This window comes from Epargyreus clarus, unplaced genomic scaffold (genome assembly GCF_041222505.1).
Source record: "Epargyreus clarus isolate Ecla_fem2 unplaced genomic scaffold, WU_Ecla_fem_2.2 ptg000021l, whole genome shotgun sequence".
Taxonomy (NCBI): domain Eukaryota; kingdom Metazoa; phylum Arthropoda; class Insecta; order Lepidoptera; family Hesperiidae; genus Epargyreus; species Epargyreus clarus.
The window spans coordinates 15,648,857-15,671,053 of record NW_027332228.1 but is presented as its reverse complement, the minus strand read 5'-3'; the positions used below and the strand labels follow the sequence as shown (position 1 = coordinate 15,671,053).

The window sequence follows — 22,197 nt, the reverse complement described above, 5'->3', positions numbered from 1 at the left end:
TGCTAAAATTATATTTGATAATTAAAGACCGAAACTTCATATTGTAAATAAATGTTTCATTCAGAACAATACGCACACGTATTGAATAAACTCTGATACCTTTTTTCAGTACTAGGAACATATGAACCGAAGTAAATTTAGTTTAATCTGTTATAAATGCAAGCAAATTATAAAGACATAATCTATGTTTATGACAATGTATTTATGACTGATAGTTCATGTGGATATGTCGGTGATATGTTTTTATTATTCTATTCGCAAAAAGGTATCAGAGTTTCGGCTATATTTACACCTCACACAATAATTTAAATATTGACATCCTAAGCATACTATAATATATATTATTATAAATACAAATAGTGACTCGATTTTAAAGTGAATCCAGTACGTATATGACTAGAGCGACGGTTGGTAAACACTACACATCAATGATTTAAAGAGTTCACAAGAGTTTAATATCAGAAGAGGCATTGAACACGTCCCATAGCGATAACGGCTCTCTACAGCTCTTCGAACATGTCTAGTGATGGTAAGGGTGGTAATTGCAAGCAATTTACCTGCAAAAAAAATTGATAAGGGTTTATAATAAGTTACACTTTAAATTCCACGCATGAGTCTTTACTCTTTTGTAATATAACGTAATGTACGTATTTGCTGTAGCAGGGAATGAAAACTTCTTGAGAAAACTATACGCCAATTTTATATAACAAAAAAATGGTTCTCAAATGTTTGTGAAGTCTATCAAATCGCACTTGATCAGTGTGGTGCAAGGATATTCATGCCTAGCAGTGGAACAAGGAAAAGTTATTGATAATAACGATGATGACGGAAATTATGGTGAGGATATTCATCATAATGACTCGTAACGTGGGATCGCGCAGCCCGAGGCGAAAGTTATATTAAAGGCCTGGGAGAAAAAAAATCTAGGCCATATACAATTATACATTATACATTACGAAAAACCTGATTTTGTCTTTCCGTCTTTTCCCCTCACTCCATGCCGTCCGAAACGCTACGCCCCTGCGATTACTACGAGTACTATACTGTTGGTGATGAATAAACGTATAATAATTTTGGCGTCGCTCACCATGTCCCGGCGCTACTCCTCGAGCTTGGGCCGCTTGGCGTCGGGCGGCTCGTCGTCGTCCTCCTCGTCGTCGTCGGCCCACTCCCACTCCGCCTCCGCCCCGCCCTCCTCCTCCTCCGCCGCACCGCCCGCGCCCTCGCCCGCCGCCTCCCCGTCGCCATCCTCCTCCTCTTCATCCTGCAAAGTTACATCGTACAACTTACCCTAGTTCTAAAAGTCCCAACATAAAGAAACAACAACGGCTGAAATTTAGTTTAATAAAGATCCAAAATGGCGGCTTTTGAATTTTTTTTCGCAGTTATAGAGATTTGGCAAAGGTAGATCTCCCGCCGGGCTAGGTGATCATACCCGGGGAGCGGCCGTACCCCAACAGTCTTAGTTCGGAGCTTGTATATATGCAAGATGTTTAGAAAACTTAGATAGCGTGATTCAGCAGCGCCATCTCTTGACGAGTAGCGAGAACTCGCTACAAGGACAAGACACCGGTAAATTAAAATATCGACGTTTTGAATAAAATAATATTGACTTAATTTGTACTGAGTTATTAAAAAACTATAAAATGTTCTTCAATTTGAACCTTACAAGCCTGACTGTCAGATAAAGTTAATTAACATAAGGTGTCTTTGTATTTTCAAAATGAACTCTTTGAATACTTTCGGTCGTATTATGAATTTTTGTTAACATCAAAAGCTACTCCATACCTCCTTTGAAGCATATTTTAATTTGGCTATTCAAGAGCACTTAAATTGTGGTCAACGTCAAATATCATGTTCGTGCATGTGTCCACACGTACCAGTTCGCGGCGCATGACGGCGATGGGCGGCGCGCGCTGCGCGGCGGCCACGCGGCGCTCGAGCAGGAACGACACGTACTCGTCGTACAGCAGCCGCAGCAGGTGGAACGAGCCGAATGACGCCGCTGACCTGCATCACACGCCAACACCGTTATAGTCCGCGCCAAACTTCTAGTCCGCTCTGAATATAGAAATGAATCATGTCGCCATAGCAAATTGTATGACTACACCTGCTGACAACAACTTCAGAGCGGACTAGCAGTTTGGCGCGGACTATATATAACGTTACCTAACACTTGAATTTAACCCCGATGGCACAACGTGGTTTGAAGGTGGTTCTATTTTGGCAAAGCAGTTCTTCTTTATTTCCTTCCACCTTTAAAATCAAAACACGACAGCGCTTACCTATTGTGATACATAATAATGTGTGACGGTGGTGTTATCGCAGTTGAGCCAGGATTTTTTAAAAAATGTTGAGTTAAAAAACGAGCATGCATTCCACCTGATAGCAAGTGAATACTGCTTTTCCTGGATATCTGTAATCAACACAAACACTATAAGATTAATATGAAAACCCTTAGATAAGTATGTCTCCCTTACCACACCTTTTAAACCAGAACACAGTAGCACTTAACACTGCTATTATAAAGCAAAAACAGGAGTGGAAATGATGCCACCGGAGTCAAACCACAAAGGGTTCTATCACCATAATGACTATTCAAACAGTGTTCAAAATGATCGGCTCGTCAGTCAGTAATTTTAAAATAATTAATTTTAATAGTTTGGTCCTTCGAGCCAGACCAGCTACCTGAGCGTGAGCTCGCGGATGACGAGCGAGGAGTAGAAGGACCAGTCGAGCAGCAGGCGGCGCGCGCGCGCGGTGAAGTCGGGCTTGCGCTCGTGCGGCGCCAGCGCCGTGCGCACGCAGCCCTCCAGCCACGCCGCCCACTGCTCCAGCGTGGCGCCGCGGCCCAACGTCGCCTGCGGATTGGAAGGGTTATATGCCACTCGTATTTATTTATTACCAACTGTTTTAAATATCTGAAAGTATTGGTCGTGATACAGTTTATTTACATCATTTTATTAATATTTTTTTTAATTTATCGAATCGAAATCGAATTTATGGTATAACTTAAAATATTTTTACTAACCTTAAAAAAAATATTTCTCAATAAAATTAATTCTTATACGACTTAAATCGTAGTTCTAGCAAAATATACCTTGAAGTCAGCTTCGAGCCGACGCGCAGCAGGAGCGGCTGCGCAGGCGCACGCCCAAGCGGCCTGCTCACGCACCACTCTGAAGTCCACACGGCTGAGATCCGCAACCATCTGACACAATCAAAATATTTGTCTCGAGTCTACGTACATGCCTATGTGACAAGTTATGCCTATGTAAATATGTATGAATGTGTATGTGTATTATTTTGTGTGCGTGGGACGTGTTGGTTGTAGGAGATCCATGTGGCTGTGGACATACGCGCCTACATTCCTGCTAACGCAAGAGTATATAAACGTATGAGTGTGTAAGTGTGTGTGTGTCTGCAGATATACCTGTTGTATTTGCAGGTGGTTGGTGAGTACGGCGCGCGCGGCCTGCGCCAGATGGTTGAGCGAGGTGTAGCGGCGCAGCGCGGCGGCCAACGCTCCCGCCGCCGCTGCTTGCGCACGTGCAGCCGCCGCGGGCGCGCCCGCCGCACCGGCCGCCAGCGCGCCCTCAAGACTCTTCGCGAAGTTGCGGATCGCCTACAGAATAAACAAAAGAACACGGTATTTTATATTATATTCTCTCAGAAACAGATTGTAAATCACAATATAAAAATGCCTAAACAAAACATTTTTTTTCGTAATAATAATTAACACAAATCTAAAATAGGGACAGCTTCCAATAGCATCTAGTAAAAAAAAAATCGCCCGATCTGAGAGGCATATTAAAATTGTAATCTAAAGTATGTTAAAACTTAATATGCTTTAGATTATATGTTCAGTGTCTATTGTATACTAAACACTGAGTTATGCCAAAAGAGGAGTGTGCGTCTATCCAAAATACGGATAGCGAAGTGGGTTAGAGTGAGAGATGAGGAGCCTGCTTGTCGCTGTCGTATGTCGTAAAGGGAAGCCAGACAAACTGTTGTCATAATTCGTTACGTAACGAAGCGATTTACCTTTTAATAAGATAAAGAAGTTATCATTTCGATAAACTTTATTAAAGCAACCGGCAGCTAGTCGACACCGTTCAGAGTTTAATCAGTGGCAGAAGGGGTTACCTGCGTGAGCTGCGCGGGTATGAGTCGCAGCACTTCGGGCAGCAGCAGGTCGACGGCGCACTGAGTTCCGCTATACCTCTCTGAAATGTCTAGCGCAGGCCCCGCGCGCTGTGCTTACCAACCACCTACAGATACAGCAGGTACACACACACGCCGCGTGCGCTCCACCGCGACTAAGTCGAGCGCCGTAAGCACATCCAGGAACTCCACGCCGGGAATCCTAACACCACACACGCACTCATACATATATACCTATACATATATATAGTATATATATATAGTTACCTGTGTGAGCTGCGCGGGTATGGGCCGCAGCACGTCGGGCAGCAGCAGGTCGACGGCGCGCTGGGCGAGCTCGAGCTCGGCGTCGCGCAGCCAGGCGGCGCCGGCGCGCGTGGCGGCCAGGCGGCACAGCGCGCGCCGGCACAGCGCCGCGGGCGGCCGCCGCCAGAACGCTCGCCGCGCGCGCTCCACCGCCACTATGTCCAGCGCCGCCACCGCCTCCAGGAACTCCACGCCGTGAGATCTAACACCACATATATTACATACACAAATTATGTATATGATATTAAACTAAAATTATCGCGGAATTGAGACATTTTATTATGTAACGAGTACTCACGATATGCGTTTTATAATTTGTTTCAGGTTTTATAATCAGTTTCGCCGTGACCACAATCCATGCAACTGGGTCGAAATATCGGCAATAAACAAATTATAAAACGCATATCGTGAGTACCCGTTACATAATAAAAAGACAAATTATGTAATTGCAGATTTACAATGAACAAAAAGTTTTAAATAAAGCTACGGTATACAAGTTGAAACTTAAGTGCAACATTTAAGAAATAATAATTATCAATTTTCAATCGTTAATCTATTTTAGTTTGACATGTATTATTTTCCACGTCAATTTTCAGGCAGTAGTGGATTTTAAGGCGTTTGTGTCTATTAGAAATTGATTCTATAATCTGAACTTCTGTAATACTAATGTAATTCCCGAACTACAATGACTGATCGTGCAATTCACCGAATGGCATCAAATGAATTACATGTTTCTTTACTATTTCGATTTGTTGGTCTTTCGAGCTAAATCAGTTACTTGAAAGTAAGTTCCAGTCGCTCTATGATAATCCACCACTTACGACGTCTAATGCGATGTACAAATGTAAGGTAAAGTAGTACTTTTTTATAAAATAGGAGTAGCAGACGAGCATGCAGTCCACCTGATGGTAAGTGGCTACTGCCGCCCATGAACATCTGCAATCAACCTCAGATAGGATCAGATATTCCTACCTGAGGTCGGCTTCAGATGCGCCGCTACCCCTGAGAACGCCTCGGATAAGTCTGTCTCCCTTAGCACACCCTTCAAACCGGATCACAGCAGCGCCTAACACTGCTGTTATTAGGTACAAATAGGTGCGGCGGTGGTGCCGCCGGAATCGAACCACAAAAGGTTCTACCACCTTCAAAACACTATTATACACATGACACAGCAGCGTACATACCGGTGGTGTTCCCTGAGCGCGTGCAGCGCGGCGGGCGGCAGGTCGGGCGGCAGCGCGGCGGGCGCGGGCGCGGGCGGCGACGGCGCGCGCACGCTGCCCAGGTACTGCCGGTGCGCCAGCCCCGCGCCCGCCGCCGGCTCCGGCTCGCGCGACCGCGAACGCGACTCCGGCTGTGCCACCGACACAATGTAATGACACATTTAAATACGAATACAGGCCAATACGCGCGTATAGTCCGCGTAAAAATGCTAGTCCACTCTGAATATAGAAATGAAACACCATAGCAAATTGTATGGCTACACCTGCTCACAACAAATTTAGAGCGGACTTAAAGTTTGGCGCGGACTATACACGAGTGAGTATGTTAATAAATCGCACGACTGACTCAAACAATTATGTAACTGAATGTGTAATTTTTGTATCAAATTAGTTACAAATGTATAGGTAGAACGAAATTGGTAAAAAAATGGTAATTAGCTTTAATAACAAACACATAACTATACAATTATTATAAAACTAAACTTATTAAAAATATATATTATATTACTCTCACATTTTAAAATAACTCAACCTGAAATTATAAAAATAAAAATCTTTCCAGCTGAGCTGCAGGGCATACCGAAGAGTGAATCATAAATGCATAGAAGTAGGCTTGAAAAATATTACGCTCTGCCATCGAGTGAAAAAATACTAAAATCATTATTAATAATAATTGCAATGTACCGCTAAAGTAACGAACGAATACAATTTAAATGACATACAAATCTTGTGAAAACTTAATAATCAATCATTACGCATTATTTAACAATACCTGCGGTTCAATAACGTCGTTCTTGGGCGGCGACAGCGTCGGGGAGTCCCTCAGCGCGGAGGGCTTGGCGCGTATGCCGTAGTAGTGGTACTTGGAGTTGCCGCGCGTGCCGAGGCGGCGCGTGCGCAGGCCGATGAACACCGAGCGGATGAGCTTGCCGAACGACGCCGCGTTCACCGGCTCCAGGCGGTGCGCCGAGCAGTGCCGCAGGTAGTGCGCGTACAGCGTCGAGCGGGGCAGAGACACTCCTGATGAGGAGTGATAAAAATAAGGAGAGGAAGATTTGTATGGTTACCACATATAGGAGCCGTGAAGACTGTCTCGCAACGTGAAATTAGTGCTGCTATGCATTTATTTATACAATGAGCATTCCTGATATTGTTTGCTGTTTTGGCAACGGGAGATCTCTTGTCGGGCTGGGTGATTGTGCTAGGGAGCGGCCGCGCTCCGACAGTCTCAGTTCAGAACTTGTAAATATGCAAGATGTTGAGAAAACTTCAATACCGTGATTCAGAATACTCGTGGTGCCATCTCTTGACGAGTAGGGGCAAGTCGCCACACTGTCATATGGCTTAGCTACACAATCTCCATCAACGTTACAGTCAAGTCATAATATAACATGATAGGTGACGTCGCCAAAAAAGTCACCTCGAGACAGATCAACATCAACTTTATGGATCAACGTCAGATAACATCAACAACCTTGATCAACTTTACCGAAATAATGCTCATCATACGTAAATAATAAAAAAGATACTATATCGATAGCATCCAATATCAACCGATATGAAATAATACCAACTTATTAGATAGTAAAAAAGACATATTCTATATACACAGAAGCAACTTCCACCTCGTACCGCTAGAAATTCTAAATCATACCAAAACGAGTCTATTAACATCAACTATTTCTACATCTAGACTCACCCTCAGCGGTCTCGTAGTGGTCGAGCAGCCACTGCACGGTGGCGGGCGGCATGCGCGCGGGCGCGGGCGAGGCGGGCGCGTCGGCGCTCGCGAACGTGAACTCCGCCGCCCACGCGCCGCCCGCCGCGCCGCCCTCGCCCTCGCCCGCGCCCTCCTCCACACCCTCCACGCCCTCCACCCCCTCCACGCCCTCGACCCCCTCCACCCCCACGCCGGTCACGCTGTACACGGGATACGTGCGCAACGTTTCCCTGTAAGTGATATTATTTTTCAGCAAATTCGGTTTTTTTGTTCAGTAATAAACGACGTGTGATAGAACCAGTGAAGATCGGCCAAGAAGGTACCAGCGTGACACCTATTTCTAATGTAAAGTACCTTTTCTTTTTTTTTTCGAGGGGGAAACCTTCAAAAGGTACCCGACGACGTGGGAGCGACGCCGGGTTATGTGGGATTTTTACCGCACTAAAACCCCCCCGGTGGCCGTCCTCGGCGCTTGTTGGAGAACTCCGGGATCTCCAACGGAACACAACCGGAGTCCTCCAAGCGCGATGCCCGGATCGGGCTCTGCCCTGGGGGAGCGTTCGCTCCTCCCACAACATCTGGTGATTACGACAGTATGCGACAGGCAGGCCCTATTCTAGTCCCGGAACTACAGGGACAAATGTAAAGTCCCTGCTTTTCAGTCGACAGGTGTGATAGCCGACTGAGACATATATGAGATGACCGCCGTCATCCTCAGGAGAAGCACGTACTTGTGATATCGAACTTTTGTTTGATATCTCAGTGTTTATTTTAATTTTAGATTTAAATCTTATATATAAAATTCTCGTGTTACAATTTTAGTAACCTCCGAATACTCCTATACTCCTCCGAATTTTCACCAAATTTGATATGCATATTCAGTAGAGAATCGGCTACTATCTATTTTTCATACCCCTAAATGATAAGGGTTATTCACCCTTAATTTTTTTATTTATATGACAACACAACGTTTGCCGGGTCAGCTAGTAAGTTTATATTTATACAAAACTTTATAAAAGCTATTATAACTTTCAATGTATGTTTAACCTCTGAAGAATCGCTATCGTAACTTCATAGTTAAGACCTGGCCAAACAGAACGCGTACTTTAGCGCCGCGTACGGCGTAATTTACGCCGCGTTCTAGCGCCGCGTACTTGGACGCCACACAGACTACATTTACGCGGCGCTAAACAAGGTATTAATTTCAAAATCGACACATTGGTATCAAATATCTTTGGTAGTTTTTGGACAATAGATTCGCTATTCAGATGTTGAGTGATTCAGATGTGGAGGAATTAATGCTTTTGTGTGCTTGATCATGACCAAAGATAAAAAAAACTCATTTTATTTTATTATCGTTTTTATAATCATTGTTATTTATAATATATAGAAGATCTATTTTACAGTAGTATTTCCGAACGCTTACTATTAGTTTTTCAGTCGGAAAATAAATATTTTGCAAAATTACGCCCGGGGCCAGTACATAAATCTGTAAAAAATTACAACGCCCGGCGTCAAGAACGCCGAGCGCCGCGCTAGAACGCCGTACGCGTACGCGCTGTGTGACCGCTCTCTACTAAGTAGTAGAGAGCGGTCACACAGCAACACAACGCGACGCTAGAACGTGGCATAAATTACGCCTCACGCGGCGCTAGAATACGCGTTCTGTTTGGCCGGCCCTTTAACTTTGTTAAATATATCGTGACGAAACGTACCAGTATACGAGGCATGTCACGTGACCGACTGTTTTAGCGCGGCGTTCCGTTTAATTTTGTAAAACATGTTTTTTTAATAATAAATAATCCTTATTTAGAAAAATAACAATGAGAGAGGTTTATAATACACATATATAAATAATAAACCACTTCCCCAAAAACTGGCAAATACCCTTTTAGAATCCTACCTGAGGAAGAACTAAATAGCAGAGGCGTTCTTCTGCTATATAAATTTTACCACACCCTTGAAAACAGAACGCAGCAAGTGATGTTATAAGGCAGAAACGAGTTCAACAATAACAAACATTCAAACCATAAATAGTATAAAAAAGATTGATTAAAAAAGAAAATTAAATTATGTGTCACTTGGGCGAGCGCCGCTTCCGTTACCTCCCCTCTAAAAATATACTTCGATCTGTTTCTCTTCTGTCTCGATTGAAGAATAACTTCAAAAACGTGATATAAAATTTGGTAAAGTTTTTCTTTTTTTTCTTGCCTTTCGAATCTTGAACTTCATCGGACACCAACAATTTAGTTTCATTTAACTGTTACATGTCTCAGATGTAATTCAATAACATTTTTTTTATTATTAAAGAAAAGCTTTATCAATACTGAGTAACAATATACGAGGGTGCGTTTTTAAGTCCGCGGAATGGCAGGGTTGGAGGGGGGATAGCGGGCTCGTTAAGGGCGGTACGTGTTAAGTGACTCATAAATAGTATAAATATAAAGTTTTATCACAATTGCATCATTAGTTTTAAAATTATCGACAATTAAACAACTCAATCCGGAAGAAAATTGGAAGTATGGAGAAAATCGAGCATCGCGCCGTTATAAAGTTCCTTACCAAGCAACGAAAGTCTGTGCAAATCATAATGGAAGAGATGTCATCGGTTTACGGGGACTCTTGCCCTGGAAAAACGATGGTTTACAAGTGGAACAACCTTTTTAAGCAAGGCAGGGATTCACTTGAAGACGACCCACGACCAGGACGGTCTGTTGAGGTGACCATTCCGGAAACGATAGCGGAAGTCGAAAAATTAGTACTGGAAGATGCTCGGCTAAAGAAGAAACAGCTTGCAGAAATGGTTGGAGTATCGGATAGAACCATTTTTAAAATTCTGCATGACCATCTTGGCATGACTAAGGTCAGCGCGCGGTGGGTGCCGAGAATGCTCACGCCGCCTCAGAAACAACAGCGCGTTGAATGTTCCCGTGCGTTTTTGAACCTCTGTGGAGAAGATAAGGATATTGTACTGAATCGAATTGTTACTGGAGATGAAACTTGGGTTCACCATTATGAACCTGAGTCTAAACAAGACTCCATGCAGTGGCATAAAAAGGGTACAGCACCTCCTAAAAAGTTTAAGGTGTCACAATCGGCCGGCAAACTCATGGCGACAGTCTTTTGGGATGCAGAAGGAATTTTGTTAATAGATTACAAAGATAAAGGTGTCTCTATAACCGGAGAATATTACGCAACAATCTTGGAGCGGTTAAAAGAAGCCATCAAAGAAAAAAGACGAGGAAAATTATCCAGAGGTGTCCTGCTGTTGCACGACAATGCGCCCGTACACAAGAGCCGTATTGCACTGGCTGCCCTGCATAAGGTGGGCTTTGATATTTTAAATCACCCACCCTATAGTCCAGACCTGGCTCCCAGCGATTATTATCTCTTTCCAAAAATGAAAAAAGAGCTTGGAAAGAAATTTTCTACAGACGAAGAAGTAAAGGACGCAATTTCCTCGTATTTTTCCGACAAGGACAAAACATTTTTTTATGAGGGTTTAAATAAGTTAATACAAAGATCTGAAAAATGCATTCGTCTTGCAGGAGAATATGTAGCAAAAGAAAAATAATTTTGACATTTTATTTTCGCTCCTTGTCCCTCATTCCGCGAACTTAAAAACGTACCCTCGTACCTATGAAACAAAAAACAGTTTCTTCTTCCGTGTATATAGGTACAGGATGAATTTTAGAAAAAATATGTTTTTCTTCAAAATTTTCCTTTTCCTTTAATTTGTCATATAACATTACTCCCATCCTTTGATCCCAGAATTTGATCCTTATAATCGACACAATCAGATAGTGGAATAATATAGAGGGTGTATTTTTTTTCAAAACGAACTCGTTCGATTCCCGGCTAGGGAAAAAGATATTTTAAAAAAGTGTTGATGCAGTTTTAGTTTTTATCAAAATCGGCTTCGTAAGTCCTTTCAGCATTTTTTGCTAATCCTTATAGTTTCGGATTTGGCCCTAAAGGCCCGTTTGAAATATTCACCCTGTATATGAATATTTGGATTTTCGAAATAGAAAAGACACTGGACTAGAGTGCTTTTTCACCTGTGATGAGCTAGGAAAATCTGGATGAGTTAAATCCTTTAAAAGGATTCTTCGATTTTTCAGGCTTAAAATTGCTTAATGAAGCTAGTTTAATTGTTTATTTATATGAAGAGATGAGAGCTAAAGATTAGACCTACGGAGGCGATCTAAGAATTTGTGATTGATTGACATAGAGAACAAGACGAAAATGCCTACTTAGCGTGAATTTTTTCATCTTTATAGAAAATTTATGATGTCCGTTTAGTTTCGGTTTTTATGGAACAAAATATTTTAAAAATATTGAAAATATAGGGATTGCAAGAACTTAACCACGGGGCTATAACCACAGAAACTCTGTAAAATTTTGTAATTTATGTACTTACATATGCGGCTGGTGGCCCTGCGCGTATATCTCTTGCGGGTCCACATACTGCACGTGGTAGTTGACGCCATTGCTGCCTTCGCCTGGACAAAACAAACACAAAATTACAATAAATATTTCTAAATATAACAATTTAAATAGAACATTATTAAAACCATATGCCGATTAAAATAAAATTATGTTACAAATGTTAAAAATAAGCGGAAGTTAAAAACCACAATACACAAATTAAAATGTCATTGAAATCTATTTAGTATTTAACACAATGACGTAAACCTCCAAAAACCACAATGGAAGAAGATGAGGAAATATTTCCAAATGGTAAAAAACATACAAATTGAAATGGTAATTTATATAAGAAAATAACAAAGAAATAAAATGATAGACTAGACAGATATTTATATTTGTAGCCAAGATAGATAGATAAGTTTATATTAGAAAGACAATCTCCATGAAAATTCAACAAGAGCTTGAAGAGCTTGTTAAACATCAAACAACCACTTTTAACAGTGAAAGCCTGCCACACCCTTCCAAACTAAAACCAATACCCGACTAAAATATACTGTTATCATAACTAAATATAGGCTTAGTAACAAAAATAGCCCTTCATTACAATATTATGTTAGATTAAACCAGAAACTAACATTCAGGCAGGCCAGGTAAACCGCTCCCGCCCATAGCGCCTACCACCGACCAAAAGCTGTTCAAATTGAATGAACCCGAGCCCATTGATGAAAAATTTACATCAAATTAATTCGTAAAACAAACAATGGGCCGTTGCCCCGCGATTTGAAACTGAAAGCCGGTGAGACCTTGAATTAAATCAGGTTGCAAGACTCACAGGGGAAGAACGCGCGGTATCTGGGCACCTCCATCTCGATGGAGATCTCCCAGGCAACTCGCCTCCGGACCGGAGCCTCCTGAGCGAGAGGCCGAGCGAGAGGGATGGGGCATGTACTACTGTATAATAGTACTCATTGAGACACCATCACACTGATATACGACGCTAGGCGAAGCTAATTTTTGGGTTTTTACTAAGTATAGCAATATTTATTTAAATGTATTGAAATGTGTGAACCTATAGTTATTTAAATTTAGGATTTACAGTGTTAACTGCGATTTAATATTTATCCAAAATTTGAGGATTTCCCGTATACTAGTTTCAGAGACTAAATCATAATAAAAAAATGTATAGGTATATTTTTAATGATAACACTAAAATTCTAAACTATCAAACAAGAAACATAGGTTCACAAACAAAAGAGGTAAACGTTTTAAACTGTTCTATCTCTGTTTACATAATGATAATTATTGGAAAAGCCACAGTTATTTTCATGTTAGAAAAGAAACAACGAAAGCAACTCAATAGAAAACATTTTGTACTTTAAAGAGTTTTGTACTTTACATTTTGTACTTTAAAGAGTTTATTGGAAAGGCGACAGTTATTTTCATGTTAGAAAAGAAACAACGAAAGCAACTCAATAGAAAACATTTTGTACTTTAAAGAGTTTTTACAACGTTTTTATTAGATAACTCAGTTTAATATTAAAATTATTAATGCCTAGAATAATAAATTGGTTTCTAATTCCTATTTGATAATCAAACTCAGGTAGCATTACAGGCCCTTTTGATCCATAAATGTTCAAACTATATCATACTAAAGCGAATCCAAAGCTTTATATTTTAGCATTTAGTGGACGACGAAGTTAACGCCACATACACGTCATCTCGCTCTCGCACGCGAGGGCCGCCCTAGCGGCACCTGCCCCGCCCTACCTGTAGTTTAAGATATGTAATATAAATATAATTGCAAACTTTCCTTTGTGCACCAAAGCCATTTGTAGTACTTGCTGTGTAGTACACGTTGCTTTTACAAGCATAAAATTAATGAAGGCAATTTCACACAATTTATTATATTGCAAATATAAGTGGGTTGGAGACTTCGTTAAATGTTCATTAGCAATATGGATTAAAACTGATTATAAAACTGATTCGACTCAACTTCGACTCAGTTCACGTCTGAAGAAATCCTCTTGCGCCTTATATTTAGTAGTTTGTTGCAATGTTCCTAGAAATAAAATGTCACAAGGGATGAACTTGACTCTTAGAAACTTCCTTTACAACCAGACGTAATTCTCAGAATGAAGCCTTAGCGGCTAAATTAAACTTTGTAACTTCAAAGTAAACATGAGTTGCGTTTCTCGCAACACAACTATTAATTACACTTATATTTTCTCTAAAATAAATAAAGAAAGATAATTAAACTAGTGTTATTATTGCCTGCTAAATATAATAATTAATAAAGGAAAAGTTAACCTATCAGGCCATAATAGGTATATCTTCAACAAAAGTTACACGTACCTAAATAGAAAAGTAACTGATACGGATCATGTTTACGTCTTAGATAGAAAATTACCTCTAATAAAGATATTTTCAATAGCGACAAGTAGGCGCCTAATAGCCAGCGAGACGCATTAAAACCATAACAAAGGTCTAAGCCACAACATATATGAAGCTCAAGGAAGGATTTCCCAATACAAAAATGAAGGATTTAATAAAACCGGGAGCGTGCGCCGCGCGTGGCCCGCGTCACATCAAAGGTAACCATGCAGGTGCAATATCGCATGTCACAATAGGGATGATCAATCCCCCTTCACTACGCATTGATAATGACTGCTCAGGTAGATAATCTGAAGGGGCACTGACAATTATCTCTTGTTATTAATTTTTTTTTTATCGGAACACCCTTTTAGTACGCAGATTTTATTATAGCAACTATTGCGAAGAATTAAGGTGCGTTTTTGGAGATGAAACTAATTATATAGGGTGCGCTTAATACGGTATCAGATTGACAGGTGGGAGTAGATCAGATTGAAATGTAAGACATCAGAGGGTGTGTATTTTTGTTGTTTGCAACTCGCCAGTGTACTTTGAAAGGCTGCCAGAGGTACCTATATTGAAAATTTGTGTTTATTTTTAGTTTTTTTCTAAAAATAAAACTGTGTTACATCGAATATCAGATGGGGTAAGTTGCCAAATTCATATGATCGTTATATAATTGGGCTTTCCAGCTTTCCTTATAAAATACCGATTAAGATTTTAAAAGTTCCTATTAGTATAGGAGCTAAAAGAGTTACAAAAGAGGTAACAAAACTGTTCATACCTACTTGTTGTTCTGTTTTCAGCTAGATATTTTTGAGCTGTTGGGTTTTTTGTTATTATGATATAATACATTAACCAAAAATAACATATTTTTGGGTTTCTGTATAACAATCAAAAACGAATCTATAATTATCTCCCCTATGGTCTCTACCCGACTACGTCTAAGATATACCTTTAATCATCCGCGGATAGTTATGTACTCGTTATTAAACAACATATCATAATAAATTGAAATCTGTTATATTGTATGCATATCCATATTCCTATTGAAAATAATAAAAAAATAACATTGCATACGAGTCATAAATCACTGAATCACTTTTAATGATTAAATAAATAGTGAATCTACTATCGCTTGTTAATAAAATCGCGAAATACTATCATTTATTGCAATTTTGCTCATTTCTGCCGACTAAATGCTTTGGGTAGGCAAAAATAAAATACAATTATTTATCAATAACGGTCGTCAATCTACAGTTAGGGTGATCGCAGCTAAGATGCATTAGTATCCAGTAATTCGTGGTATGCATGATTATACGCCGGCACATGACCCTTTATTACGAAAGATAGAAATGATGCCGAAAGATAGAGAAGATAGAAACTAATGACATAATTTACTTCAGTGAGAACAAAGTATTAATGGGTTAGATTGGATCAGCATACAGAGACCAAACGGTAGATTAAATAGACCTTAATCCAAAAGCTATGCGTACAAAATGCTCCATCACCATACCACATGCACAGCACACACAAATATGAAATAATAGAAAAAAGCTACTCGTAATAATAAAAATAAATAATAAAAACAACTTGCTTTCTTGATCACTGGCGCCCTCAGACTTGATATGCAGGGAGTCTTCGTCGGGGGTCCACGTGGCCGGCACTGGGGCCCCACATATACATTGATTAAATAATAATAAATATATAACAACACATACATAACGAAGTGACTAGAGTACATAGAGTAGGCGGATGGCACACTCGGCGGCTGAACAGCCAGTTCTTTCAACGCATCTGTTATAGATAGGTTTCAAGTAAAAGTTATTTTTAATTGGTTAACTCAACTTTTACTATAAAATAACCATATATGCCAAGAACTGTCGTATTTAAAACCATTGATAAATTTACTTTAGGTGAACCGTGGCTCATTATAACGGATGATAAAATCCGAAAAATAATATATTCAGAAAGATCTAATAAGTTCTATTCATTTGTAACATCTAACTAGACATTGTAAAATCTAACAGTATCAAAAAAAATAATAAAGTAGGAAATAAAACAGATTGTAAATTGTTGATACAAAAATAACACTTTTAATTCACCTTAATAATTAACGAATTATAACGATAATACCTATTAGAATTATCCAACCTGCGTTTCTTTAGTATAATATGAGTTATTAGTCTCTAATAAAAGAAGTAGATTATAATAATAGTTTTAAGGATTAGTCACTTTATTATGAAATGTGCTGAGAATATGTGCAAATAAAACTAGGTGCTTGCTGCTTACACACAACTAAAACTACATACATGATTTGTAAACACTTACATGCTACAAACGCTACAAAACAACACAATAACGAATTAGAGCTGTCTTCACAGCCACTGATCCATTTGCAACCGGTTTTATAAACGTTTATCCTATCGGTCAATTTACAGTCGGCCTAACTTTGCAAGTTGTTACTCGTGTTTATAGTTATTCCTTTCAGTACTGATTTTTCTAAAGTCATACGGAAATGCACTCACCGTATTTTGGGATTTGTACCTATTCAAAAAAGGTTTATCATTTCCCAATGCAGAAAACGTAGAATTGACAGACAGGTATTATATCCGATGAAGGACAAGTTAGCGGAGGATTACTTTAACAGATTAGCTCTTGAAAGAAAAAATATAAAATGTTTTACATTTCCCTTCACTGATTAGATCCCTTTACACTGATTTTTATTTTGAAAACTTTTTGGCGAAATGTGCACCATGTAAGTAAATTTATAGAATTCAGGAATGTATAACCACTAAATTTTTCATCGCAAAGTGATAAACCGGATAAACATTTTTTTACTATATCAATGCGGCACTTCGACGGGCACTTTCGAGCTTCTAACCAAGCATACAATACTCAAATAAAAACAACGCAATTACATCAATCAAATTGTGCAAATCAAAGTAAATGAAGCAACATTCGGTACGTCAAACTCACTTGAGACCGTGATGTAAGCGTGTTGCGCCTCAGAGTTGGGGCTGGAATGGCCGGAGCTGTCGCCATTCACCTCCACCGTCGACACCTGGGGATAGATTTGTGAAGAAATTACAGGAAGAGAAACAAAATCACCTAAAATTAAAAGTAGTATCCACCAGGCTTCATTGACCATTTACTGCACCAAAGGTTGTATTTCTTAAGTATCGTAAAACGTACAAAATTATAAGGGGTTCCAACTTAGCTCTCAGAGGTAGCTACGCATCCGTGGCAGACTTTAGAAACGACTTCTATCTACTTCGAGGTCCGTTACAAATGTCCAAGGGCGGCAATGACCATGACCATTTAATAACAGGTTAACTTCAGACTAGTTCCCTACTTCCATCACGAAGAAAAATACAAAAATCAAGGATTGCGGAAAAATCTCCTTTTTAGGGTTGATAACCAAAGATCCTACTATGACACCTTTTTTACCCCTAACAAATTAAATAAGCAAACACCTTATATCTTCAGTGTAAGCAACACAGCTACACGCTCCCAAAATACCGAAACTTGAGGAAAGGCATAATTCCACTTTTACCACCAAAGCGCCTTTTACTTCTTTATTTCTTTCCTTTTATTTGGCTTCTAGAACCACTCTGTCTTATAAGGACCGCCCCTGTCCATATTCATTCAGTAACAATCTTCAAGGGTTGTTGAGTGCCAAGGGTGTGCCAAGTACCTGTTGTATGGCGTGTTGCAGCTGTAGCGAGTTGGACAGCTCCGGTATGACAATCAGCTCGCGCACCGCCCCTGGCGACGCCCCGCCGCCCGCGCTCGTGCCCTGGAATATTACCTTTGTACACCATCGTTAGAATACTTCTTAGATAACCATTTTGTAATACAACTACATTAACGTGTAATTTTACATAAGTGACTATGAAACTCAGAAAATTAATAAAAATGAGCTATTTTTAATGTAATAGCTTGATATTATAAATTTATTAATGACATGAAACCATTTGAAAGCTAATATCGCTTTATGATACCTATGTATTGTTACTTGACAAATGATTTATTGGCCATTGGACGCACTACATCTCCGAAACTTAGTTTAAGTTTAAAATACCTATTTATGTCATTAAAATAATTTAAAAATAAAATTAAGATTATATTCGTTTTAATGTATAAATAAGTAAACTATAAGATATGCTCATGAATTAAGCCATAGGTTTCCAGATTCGTATCTGGCAAAGTAATCATCTAAATAGAAAAAAATGTAATATCTGTTTCAAAATTATGTTTATCGGTACCTACAACAAACAATGTGAATATTGAGATCTGTATATGAAAGTGTAGTATTGGTATTGTACGGTAACCAACCTGCGCGGGCGTCGCGAGTTGCGCCGCCATGTCGGGCGAGGCGGGCGGCGACGACTCCACGAGCACCTCGTCACCAGCGCACTCAAAATCTGAAACAAGTCAGCCCCACTCTCTCACTAATCTGTATCACAATATTTTGTAAAAAATCTGTTAAGGTTCCAATGGCACAAAACTTGGCCTTTGTACCTAACATGGTTTATTAATTTAGCCATAAGTAGCCAACATAAAACTTAAACAATCGGTTTAACCTTGAAAATCATTACAATATTTTATTTGGAGAGCTAATAATAAGCTTAATTAAGCTTTGATAATTATATTTCGAAATGTAACACAAAAGAGTCATATAGAGAATCTTGTTCAATAATTCTAGGCTACTGTAGTGTACTGTAGTGTGGTTCCAAAAATATGACTAAAAAGGAATTCATTAATTGAATAAAAAGCAATAAACACAAAATTTATTATTTAAATAGATTGCAAGGAATTCATGCGCTTTTTTTTACAAAAATCACTAGTTCTGACTTTGGGGTTCAACATTTTAATCCTCTTGCACTGATTTTATACCCTCTAGTAATTTCACTAATTGAGAGGGACAGGGGTAAATGCTACCCCTCTTTGTAACTACACCTGTAGTATGGGTACCAGTGAAACCTTATATCCACTAATTGCAATCATTGTGAGAGAAAATTATTTTGAATACATTATACAAAATTAAGCAATATAGAATAATGATATAGTTTCAGACAATCTTGTAGTATAAGCTCTTAATTAAATTTTTATATCTATATTTATCAAAATCAATATACAAGTAATGGTAAAGTGTACTTTAACAATGAGGAAAAAATAATTCACTTTATTACTAATACCACTAATCAGCCAAATTTTATGTTACAACAAATACTCTGCATTTGAATATGTTTGAATAAGAATGTTAAAAAAGTTTTAAAATAACTGGTAAAGTTTTAATTCTACCACAAGATAAAAGTAATTTTATTCCAAATTTAGTAGAATAAAAAACACATATAAATTTACATTGTAAATATTAATCAATACAATAATTATTGTATTTGTAACAAGAGCTATTAAACATAACATCAAAATAATATCTAAATAAAGAAAGTCATTAATAAGAATAATGCTGGACAAAACATTGCATAACGCCATCCCAAGTAATAGAGATGTTATTGATCTGGCAGAGCTCGGGCTCGGAGAGTATCTGGGGAGGGTAACCAGGCAACACCATCCCTCATCCCTGCCACCCTCACAGTCACCCGTTGGCACAAAAAACTCACTTTCTAGATAGAACACATTTTCAAATCCCATCTCGGACATTTTCCCCGTGTTGTGTTAAAAGGAAACATAAAATAATGACACTTGTGAACAACAAAAACATATAGTGAACTGAGTATTGATCCAACAACTGTTTCTATGTTACTGCAAACGTTTGTGTTGAATAGGTGAGTGTGTTAGCTTTTTGATAGTGTGCAGAGGTGGGGAGTCAGGTGCTGTCACGCTCCGGTGCTACCACCTGCCATCTATGCAGTATGCATGGGTGAACAACTTCACCCCTTAATTGCTGATAATGTACATTATCGCTTATTTCATTATCACTTAATTTGTCCTGTTCTGTGCAAATGTAAAATTATGCTTTGAAAAAGTTGAAAATAGTTTGTTTGTTATGATTATAGAATCATGTTGATATTTGTGTAAAGCTTTAGTTAAGTTTAATTGCAACTAATTTAAAATGTAACATTATGATTACTTTAGTCTTATAATTGAAATATTTGGCATTAACGAAGGACAGAACGAAAGGTAAGGGTTTCAATGATTATATATTTCGCAGGATAGTTTAGAGAGTCGTTATGTAAATAATAGTTTTGGGGTGAAAGGTGCGTGCCGTGTCTGGTACGAAGCAACCCGCCAATCCCGAAAGTGATGATAAAATTGATACGCAAGTGGATTTCGGAAACATATGCGGCGGGACCGTGGGGGATAGCGCACATTTATTCTCGCGCGCGCTATGAAAAGACTTTCTCGCCAGACGGTACAAGGATCATTGGAATACGAATTTTAAATTGTATTTCTCTTTAATTCTTAAGAAAACAAAACACTGTGACCTACCTGCCAGCCATACCAAATGTCAAATATATCATAAATTGATTAACTGTGGCTAAATTGCCTCCTATTCTTTTAGTAATCTTAACCAATTGCAATGGAATACGATTGCTAGTATTTCAATTAAAATAGATCTAAACTTGGATCACTATTTTTTATATAACACGATAACGATTGTTGTTGTCTTGTAGCTACACCCGTTTCCTAGGCTACGGGGCCTCCGATCCTGCCTGGGATTTTGACGCTTGACACTCATACGGTAGGTGGCAGTAGCGATGCAGAGTAATTAAAAAAAATCAAAATCTTCTGTATGTCAATTATTTACATTAACAGATAATAATATATATATCTAATAATATACATAATTATAATACGATTATGTACAATAATAAAATTATGAAACATTTACAAATAAACATAAATGTAAGCTTTTGTCAACATTATTTTCATCATCATCATCACCTTATTCCATCTGAGCTATGTGTTTTCCATATAAGCCCAGATTATCAGAAATAACTTCGAACCTGGATCTCCAGAGTTGAACGTCAAAAGCCGTAATTGTGAGCAATACTATGACTTCTTAATATTAAATTAGTGTAAAAGTTATTGAAACCATTACTTATGCGATGTTACTACGGAATACAATACAAAGAAGAGTATAATTAAATTATTGTATTAATAATATGTTAAATAAATACGTTATAAATCTTCTTCACTTCTTTATAATTATATTATATATTATATTATATCTTATACGGTACATAATAAAATCTAGCATACAGACTAGACTACATACTACATATTTATATGTTAAGTTCAAAAAGTATGTAAAACTATTATACACTTAAAATACGTTGTTATTATATAGACATATTTTAAATAATTAGTGTTAAGATTAGTAAATGTAATATTAAGAAACCTTGATTATTCTCCGCTCCAAATATATATTCCCTGTCGACATAGAAATCATCTATAATGTCAATGGCCATTAATTTCATATTTTGTAAAGTTATGATTTTAGTCAAGTCCATGGTAGAATTAGTTATGCAAAGTACTTTGCTATCTCCTTGGTAATTAATATTATTTATTTACGTTACTTTGGTTTCTCAGACTTGAAGCGAAAATAAATGAAAACTATAATTTGTTTCTTCTTAAAATATATGGTTTTAAAATCTAGATGGCCAATGCACATCACAGAGCATGTTTTATTTTTATGAGAGTATTTATTTTTTTATTATATATATATATATATAATCCTGAACTTACCACTGACTGACTGACATGCCGTTCTCCATGATGCCGGCGAGGAGCGACTTTGTTGTCTATGGCGGGTTTTCTCCTCTCCCCCCCGAGGCAAAGGGAAAAATATGAGATGCCATAGATTCAAGATGGCGGCCGATTTAAAATTTTTAACTTTTTCATTTATTGACTTTATGCTGATGTTTGTTTCTTTTTCGAATAATATTCGGGTGGGCGTTACGTTGAAATTGGAAAAAAATGAAAAACCAAGATGGCCGCCGAGATATTTGAGTTTGA

General features: G+C 38.5%; 1 protein-coding gene across 6 annotated transcripts; it reads right to left on the bottom strand.

Annotated features, from left to right (window-relative positions):
- Positions 1-91: 91 nt before the first annotated feature.
- On the bottom strand, positions 92-21,790 carry Rfx (regulatory transcription factor Rfx). 6 transcript variants are annotated; one of them, XM_073084121.1, is made up of 16 exons: positions 21,581-21,790; positions 18,550-18,638; positions 17,909-18,022; positions 17,191-17,275; positions 15,809-15,877; positions 11,834-11,915; positions 7,393-7,643; positions 6,466-6,713; positions 5,655-5,824; positions 4,432-4,672; positions 3,434-3,625; positions 3,101-3,211; positions 2,689-2,861; positions 1,881-2,010; positions 1,088-1,264; positions 92-557 (listed from the first exon to the last, which is right to left on the bottom strand). In XM_073084121.1, exons 1-15 carry the CDS (start codon positions 21,690-21,692, stop codon positions 1,100-1,102), a joined length of 2,232 nt encoding a protein of 743 aa, XP_072940222.1. In that variant the 5' UTR covers positions 21,693-21,790; the 3' UTR covers positions 92-557; positions 1,088-1,099. The 6 variants fall into 6 exon arrangements, with proteins under 6 accessions (XP_072940222.1, XP_072940223.1, XP_072940226.1 ...); XM_073084122.1 differs by having other exon boundaries at positions 17,909-18,010; XM_073084125.1 differs by lacking the exon at positions 21,581-21,790 and adding an exon at positions 20,668-20,916.
- Between the last annotated feature and the right edge of the window lie 407 nt (positions 21,791-22,197).